The sequence below is a fragment of the Charadrius vociferus genome, unplaced genomic scaffold, assembly GCF_000708025.1.
Source record: "Charadrius vociferus isolate BGI_N301 unplaced genomic scaffold, ASM70802v2 scaffold37, whole genome shotgun sequence".
NCBI lineage: Eukaryota > Metazoa > Chordata > Aves > Charadriiformes > Charadriidae > Charadrius > Charadrius vociferus.
Window position 1 is genome coordinate 1,686,577 of NW_009649457.1, and position 8,823 is coordinate 1,695,399.

At 41.5% G+C, this 8,823-nt stretch overlaps 1 protein-coding gene across 1 annotated transcript in view; it reads left to right on the forward strand.

The window, feature by feature from the left end:
* Positions 1 to 136: 136 nt before the first annotated feature.
* DCAF12 (DDB1 and CUL4 associated factor 12) overlaps positions 137 to 8,823 on the forward strand; it is a 25,395-nt gene continuing 16,708 nt past the window's right edge. The window contains exon 1 of the mRNA XM_009889758.1: positions 137 to 505. Within this exon, the coding sequence (XP_009888060.1) occupies positions 137 to 505 (369 nt within the window). The remainder of the gene's footprint in view (positions 506 to 8,823) is intronic.

Here is an 8,823-nt window from a genome sequence, read left to right on the forward strand (position 1 = left end):
CCTCAACGTTCCCAGCTGGGGTGGGGTGGTTTTAATATCATCGCAGTGTTACTTCTTCAGCACATATTTGTGTTTAACTTTATGTTGCCGAAGGCTGTGTCAGCATTTCCGCGTTAATCTTCGCATATGGTATCCCATGGGTAGTTTGGAAAACTTCAGTATTTTGCTGGGAACGTCTTCGAGTGTAGAAGGGTGGGTACAGAAGTTTGTTCTCCTTGCTGTATCTGATTTCCGTGCTTATTTTTCACAGTATGGGTGGGATCACTCAGTTCACAAAAGGAAAAGACTCCCCCCGGTGAAAAGGTCCCTGGTGTACTACCTGAAAGGTAGAGAGGTCAGGATGCAGAATGAGTCCAGCTATCACCGCTTGTTGCACGGGTACGCAGCCCAGCAGCTTCCCAGCCTCCTGAAGGAGAGAGAATTTCACCTCGGAACCCTCAATAAAGTGTTTGCCTCCCAGTGGCTGAACCACCGACAAGTGGTGTGTGGGACAAAATGCAACACAGTAAGTGCCACCTTTCTCTTTCTCTTCCCTTTGTGAATTATTTCACTGCCAAATGATGCTTACTGTAATCAAAGTATGTAGACTGCCGAGGAAGATATTAGGAAGTAATTAGGCTCAGAGTCAAAATCTCGCACAATTAGTTTCGAATGAAGGTAATGCTTAATAATGACCCGTTCTTATCTGAAAATATGGCACTATGCAGATGGCTGTGAACCTGAACGCTAGCCCTGTACCTGGATGCAGCATCTGTCTAATCCACACAGAGCTATTTACATCTGTTTGCGCAACTGAGAGCAACAATGAGGCTGGATCTTTCTTCTTGTCCTGCAAATGGAAAGTTAACGAATGGCACTAGCTTTGTTAAATGGTACATAACATGCCTGGCAGAAGTTGCTAGTAAGACTCTCTTTTCATTATGCTCAGTCTTACATGGTTTGGTTTTACATATGCCTCTGTGCTGATGACTTTCAAAAGTTGCTACAAAACTAAAAACTGTAGTTGAACTCCAGATATTTGTCAGAATAGGTAGAAATGTTCCAAACTTAAAAAATTAATTTCACATCTTCAAGATTATGCTTTGCTTGTTCACTTTGTGATTTTTAACTCTAAAAACTCTTTTTTCAGGGTTCAGATAACTTCCCTTGTTTATGTACTTTTACATGCTTCAGCAAAAATTGAAACCTCTTCACACTCTTAAAGTGACGCTTTGGATTTGGCACATTATAGGGCATTATTAAATTATGTCTTATGTGACTGATAAATGTAGGAGAACGTACTTTTTAGGTAATATTCTGTCTGCTGCAGTGAGTAGCTCAACTTCATTGGCTGAAGTTGCAATCTCATGTATGAAGTTCTGATTGAATTAGCACAAAAGCACGAATTTGTTCATTGCAAGTTGGTTAGTGCCACAGAAATGAATCAAGTGTTGTAAGGAATGTATGGATCAAGCACCTCTTAAACCTAAAAGTATATCAGTTGGTGTGATTGTTTCTTCTCCTCAGTTTTTTTTTGTGCCAAAGTCATGCTCAGGTGTCTGACCTGCAAGGGACAGTGGTTTGGTGGTGTTTTTTTTCCAGATGTTCTGTTATTATTCATAGCTACACAGCGGGAGGCTTTCATGCAGTAGCACTTAAGAAGCAAGGCCTAGCTGTATGAACAAAACAAGCTTTTAACAGGAATAAGCCTGAAATAGAATCACTCTGCCTTCTTTTTCCACGCGTGTTAATCATCTCGGCCGGTCAGCAGAACAGCTTACAGGAGACAAACTCCTAAAATGAAGCACAAGCTCTCAAAAATCATGCTTACTCTAGCAAGATCACTGCGTGTTTTATAGAGCTGCAACAATTTTGCTGTGTTCTGTAACTAATGTAGTTCCAGCGCTACTGCAGCGAAGACAAATGGGTAAACAACCTTGCAGAAAATTGTTTGGGACCAAACAATCGCAGAACTGGAGAGGGATTCAACCATATTATTGTTCCTACTGCTGGTGCTGCAAGGAAGTGTATACTTCCACAGCTAGACTTAATGTTACAGATGGACCTCGTCTTTTATTAAGCAAAATACGATTACAAAAGAAGTCACTTCAGCATTGTGAAAGATTGTATATGAATTGTGAATACTGTAATAGCTTTAGCTTGGTTGCTTTGTATTCACATTTGAACAAGTAGAGTGTTAAACTCTACACTCTAATTACAAGATTTTTGCTCTCATCTCCTGAGTAAGCGACCTAATAAGAATTCCTTTGCCAATTCTCATATGCTGGAGTTGTGGCATTTAAGTTGGGATTAAATCTAAAACAACTTGGTTGGCTTTAATGGTGTTTGCTGCATTGGAGTTGCACATAATTAAAGTTAATGCAAGTGAAAAATATAAACCATAGCAGTTAGTTTAATCAAAGCTTGAATGTGGCACTGAGAGCTTTTAGCATTTAATTTATAAATTGCCCTTGGCTATGCTGTGCCAGAAAGGTTCACTATTTTTAATAACAAAACAAAAATACACTCCTGTCATAGAGGAGTAGGTTTGCTTTTAGTCACTTGACAGTACTAGTCACTGTAAGCACTGAAGAGAATATGGAGCCCTCTGTCAGTTGCTCATTTTTAATGAATACTACAATGTGTTTAGTTATTTGGGGTAACTTTTTATGCTTAAAAATATCCCTGGGTATGATTGTGCATATGAAATACCTTTATTGTTCTCCATTGGATTTTGGTGCTCACAGTTCTTCATCTGTAAATCAAATATTTGGCTTTCTTAAAGGTACATGCTTTTTCTGACAGATTTAGAATTATGGAACCCATACAAGCATTCAAGTGAGGCTGGATTCATGTTTGCAAGAATCTCCTAGATCTTGTATGCAATGGGCTTCTTAATGTTTTTCAAATTCAAATCAATGAGCAGGTAAACCTCTGAGAGGTGCAGACATTTAGGGTGTGTCATGTGTCTAAATTACCGATGGTTGATACCTTGAAGTCTCAGAAGAAGATAGTGTCTGTAATCAGCGTCTGCCGTTGAAGCTTCTTAGAGAAATTTAGAGACTCACATAGGAGACAAGCTTATGACAAACGAAACACTGAACACGAGATTGCTGTAGTTTTGTTTGGGTTTTTTTTTTTTTCCCTATTTCAGGAAAAGACTGTTGAGAGATATTAGTTGTTTAGCTTAAACAAGTAAGTTTTAATTAAATAAATTACTTAGGTTTATAATACGGTGTGACTTACGCTGTTTGCCTAGCTTTACTTAGCATGAGTGGCTTGATTTGCTGAAGTGTTTAGGCCGTGATGCAGTCAATTTTCTTAGTAATTTTTCTAGCAGCTGGTACAGTGCTGTGTTTAGTCTTTTAGCAGAAGAAAAATGTTGTTAACACAGGGATGCTTTGGTAGTGTTTTCCCCAAGTCTGGGAACTTTTCAGTTCCCCATGTTCTGCCAGCGAGCACAGGCACACAAGAAGCATAAACCAGAAGATAAGGAGGCAATGACCATCAGCAGAGACTGCAAATAAACAAGATAAGAGCAATCAGCAGCCAGCCTGCCTAGACACAGAAAAAGAATCCAATAACGTGTTGGAAGACCCCAGACTAAAAATCACCATTGGACTAAAAGAGGTGTGAAGAGTGGGTGAGGGGTGGGTGTAGAGATCACAAGGGTATAATTGCCCAGGAGGCACCCAGCACTGGCTGCTCTTGCTGCTGTACCTTTTGATTAAATTACTTATTTTTATAAAATCTGAAGCCTGAGACTCTGCTGTGGGAAACCTATGGTGGAGCCTGAAGGATGAGGGAGCACACCTGAGAGTGAGTGAGTGTGTGTGTGAGGGGTGGAAAGGGGGACCCGTTGGCTCACTGGAGTCACCGCTGCAAAGGGACCCTGGTCCCAGCAGTTAAAGACTCAGGTGGTGTGTGTGTGATTCCTTGAATAGTGTGTGCTTCTAGTGTGCTTCCTGTGTTAAAGGCTTCTCCTTTAACAATGATGAAGAACAAAAGCAGCTTCTAAAAAGATGTTCCAGTAATCATTTTGCAGCTTCTTTTGTTGCCTTAGTTCTGTGCATGTGTCCAGGACATAATTGTTTTGCTAATTGTGAAGTTAAGGATGGAAAAATATGAGAGCTGTAAATCATTCCCTAAATACAAGAAACTTATTAGTTTCCAATTCCTAGAGAATATAATTGTCTGGAACCTAATATTTTTGTTTGTTTGCCCTTTTTTTTTTTTTTTCTTTCCTCCAGGCAGGGCTGATAGATGTATTTGTGTTTAAAAAACGTCTTCATGGAATGCTCTCTTCTGTTTTCTCAGGTGGCTTTTCCAAAGCATGAATGGGTTGGTTTTGGAATGCTAGCTGATACCTTTTCTGCCCTGCTGTAAATCACCAGCTCTTGTTTCTTCTTAGAGGTTTTCATTTGTTCAAGAGATCCCATGTCTGTCCTGTGCATCTCATACAATTATAACCTGGTCTTGTAGACCTGGGGTTGTAGTGGTGAGAATACAATGCACAGTTACTCTTCCATCTATGAATATGGACTCTCTATGGGGAAAATGATTTCCACTTGCTTTGCAATTTACTGTATCTTCTGGCTTTGCACATGCCATGAAAAATCAAGACAACTGCTTGTTTCTGATCCCAAGGAGGGAATGAGAAGTCATGCTTCTGCAGTTTGTGACTCTACTCAGAGTCCGCTGAACAGTGGCCAAAACAGTGTAAATAAAACTCTGATGCATGTAACTGGCACTTCCATTCACCTTTTTTTTGCAGTGGCTTGTGACTAAATAGCTGTCCTGGTTTGAGGTAGAACAGAATCGGTTTTCTTGTCAGTAATTTTACTTTTCTGTTAAGCCTCTTCTAACTAACTGCACTTTCTGAAATTAATGATGTGTTTTTTCAGACAGTGTCTGCTACCAGAGTGATAACATCTGATGTTTATAGCGAATACTAAGGAACAGCGCGAAGAGAGGCTCTTGCTTATACTTGTTGCCACAGCACCCAAGGCCAGCTAACTTTGTTATGTACCAAGTTGGAGGGTCAGAAGCAGAAGAGCATCATGGGGTCACACCTGCGGGGAGGAGCGGACAGGACAGGTGACCCAAAACCGACCAACAGGGTATTCCATCCCATCTGCCTCAGGCTCAGTGTAAAAGCTGAGGGATCAAAGGGGTCAGCCTCTTGCTTCAGTGGCCAAAGCTCCAGGAGGACTGTCTGTTCTCTGCCTTTGATCCCGATCTGTACATTCCCGAATCCAGATCTGGAATTAAGCTCCTGTCCGTTGCCAAGTCCAGTCTGAGACTTCCCGAGTCCCTGCTGGTGATGTGATAGTCGATACTGGTTTTGTATATATTGTATCTATTTCATTATTTTCTTTTTTAATATTATTATCTAATATTTTGCTAAAGTAGGTTAGTTTCTTTTCCAATCCATAAGACACTCTCTCTTGTTCTTCTCTGAGAGAGAGAATGGATGAAATTTATTCAATTATCTTCTTAAAGCTTATATTCCCTTTTTAAACATACTGCTGTATTCTGCTGGGTTATTCATTACTACGCTGTACTAACCTAACAGCCCCTGATTCCACAGAGGTGTGCTGGGTTTATACACTATGCAAGGCGATATTAAAATGCCTAAGTACAAAATCTGTTTTTTAAAACATCCCAAGCAGATATTAGTCATCTTCTCTTCTGGGAATGGAAAGGGAGGTTAAAGAGAGCATCTGTAGTTTTTTTTTAGCGGCCGGCGCAGCCAAAACCACAACAACAGCCAGGTGTTGTTTCTTGTCTCAACAGTATTTGTATTTTTGTCAACTGTGTGTGCTACCCATGTCTGCCTGCAGAGTCTGGTGGTTTGTGTGCAAGGTATGGTGTGGGTGGTAGAAATGCCCTTTAGCAGGCAAAGTCTCTCACTTCTCCATCCTTTGTTAACATCTGTTGACATGTGTTAACTGTCTGCCAGCCTCCTGAAATTAAATATGGAGGGCAAGACACAAATAAAAAGCACCAAATGTGATTTTGGCAGTGAACAAATTCGATGGCATCAAAGTGTGTGCCCGTTAGCTCCACTGTTAGGTGGTGGAGCACCTGGTTGCATGGTCTTGTCTCTGCAAATGTGAATTCGGAGTCAGTCATCTTGCTGACTGCTTTTACCGCTGCTCAATTCTCAAATGATTTCTTTATATTCTGGATTGTTTCTCTCTGGACCCTTTCAAGGAGGACTTGTGAGGCCGTTACCCACTTGTGTCGCCTGTACTGCATAACCTGTGAGTAGGTTTTGTGCCAAGATTAGTGCATGTTCTGATCTCCACTGGAAACGAGACTTAGCATTTTGATAGCCTAATTTTTGAAGAGTCTGTGTTTCTTTGGGGCTTGGCATATATTAGTCAATCTGCATTGCTGTAGAATGGAAGAACCTTATGCCAAGCGTTTTGTGAACATGGAGAAGAGTGATGTTTACAATCTGAATAAAAGGCAAGACTGAGAACTGGGATAAATCAAACAGTGCTACTCAGTGTGAGCAGCAATGGTATCAAGTGTAATGACAGTGTAAGCATTGTCTTGCTTTTGTTGGTTTGTTAGCCAGAAACAAATTCGAAGGAGAACAATTAGTGTCATTTTCCAGCTTGGCTGAGGGCGACATTTTTGTGACCAGCTTCAGCTAGCTGGTGTGGAGTTGTACTGTTGGAGAACAGGATGTTCCACCTGCTCCTTATTGCTGGCACCCATGTGCGTGTGGCTGGGGAGTCAGCTGGATCAGCTTGCTGCTTTGTGTTCAGGCGGGCTTTCTTCTGAGGTTAGTGTTCACCACAGGCAGAGATAACGATCCAGCTGACCTCGGAGCTACCTGAGCACTGAGCTGTCACAAGGGTGGTGAGACTGTTTGGGTGGGTGAGGAAGAAGCACGTGGATTCTCAAAGGTTGGCTTAAGCCAATTGTGAAACTTCATTGGGATTGGCTCTCTCTTAGTGACTCTATTTTTAGCAAGGCAGTGTGTTTATCTTGGGTTTCTTTCAAACATTAGTATGAATGACAGGAATGTGCCTGTGATTTCTGAGAGCAGTATGTGAAGAGCTGGGGCCCAGAGTGTGTCATGGGCACTCCTTGTGTGAAGAATAAGCAGTCCTTCATGCATGTTCTTACTGCCTTGTAAATCTGTGTCTGTCCTGCTTGTGTAATAAAAACGTGCTGTAGCTCAGGGTGGCACCCTCTGTTCTGATTGATTTGTACGATTGACTGAAAGGTAGCGCTGCCTGTTCTTCTGGTGGTCTGTGTGCAGGGGCAGCAGCAGAGGACATGAGAGTCTACATGCTGCCTTGAAATGGCATTTCATAGGCTTGTTCTTTAACCTTGCTGTATAAAGTCAGTGCTTTCAGTTAAAGATAGATGGGAAGGGCACTTGTATTTAATGAATTGATAACTTTGGTTGTTTCTCCCCCCACCCCCCCCAAACTGTTGTCTCCGAAAGGCAGATCAAACATTGGAAGTAGACTTGATGGAAGAGCCTGGCAAACCATTCTGCTCTCAGTACTGTATACAAGAGAAGGATGGATTTTGCAGTTCAGACTCTGGTTCTGTGATTCTTGATTCTCTGCCACAGTCTTTGCTTTTGGCAAGTTGATTAATGAAGTGCCTTAGTCAATGAAGTGGGGCAGATTCTTGATTAACTTGATCATAAGCAATTTGAAAAGGGCACAGCCACATAGTAATTGTATGGGAGCCATTTGCCAAATGACTTCTCACCACTTCTGCAAACCAAAAGAAAAATAAGCATCTGGCTAGTAATCTCATAGGGTGTGAAAAGTAGGGCTAGATGATAAAGATTCATGGCTAGGACAACTGTAGTGCCTAGACCTGCCTGTCTGCCTTGATCCTCAAGGGATAGCACTGTTGCAAGCTGTACATCTGAATTGCTTTTTTTTTTTTTAAAAAAAAAAAAAAAGGGAAGATGGATTTCTCTCTGTCATGTCATTCGGCTTGTTTCCTTGTTAGAACAAGGTTGTCCTGCAGAGAACACAATAGTTGAGTCAGGTCCGTTTCTCACGGATGCAGTGTGGTCCTTGGACTTCTGGCAGGTGGCCAAAGCAATCCTGGCTGGGTAAATCCTGGATGTCAAGGTATTTGGCATGCTAATGTCTGACATGCATATGTTCTACTAGCAGGAAAAAACAAATAAAGCTTAAAATCAAGGGACAAATCTGCGTAGTTCACTGCTTGGAGATTGGTGGGGGTTTACTACATCCAGAAAAAGTTTTTGTGGCTGGTTTTTAGTTTCTGTGTAATGAGTAGCTGGAAAAGAAGTTCTTATTCCTGCTTGAGGTAAAGAAAAAAAAATATAGTTCAGCTATCAGGACTTTGTCAAGACTCTCAGAGGCCAGGCTGCTTTGGAGTTATTTGCAGATGTTGCGAAGGTACCAGTTTGCTTGGAAGAAGTCAGCCAATTTCTGTTTTTTCTCCAGATTTATGTCATTGTGTGCTGCGGTTTTGGCTGCACTTGTTTAAAAGCAGTCAGATATTTTGTACTTTGTTTACTGTAGTGTCTTTAAAACTCTTCTGCATTCTTATCTGGGTGCCTATCTTGTTTCTTAACAACTGTTTGGCTTCTGTTTGCTGGATTTACAGGGGAGATTTGGCAATCGGTGGTGCAGCTTGCAAGTGTGAGCTTTTGGCTTCCTGTCCTGCCCCAGGTGATGTAAGAGTCCTAACATGCAGACAGTGCTTCCTTATTTTATTCTAGGGAGGTGGTGGTTGTTTTTAAACCACCCACCGTGGGCCAAGTTCCTTACCAAGCAAAGGGAGGAGTTACTGCTTAGAACTTTACAGGTGAAATTACAAAGCCAGTAC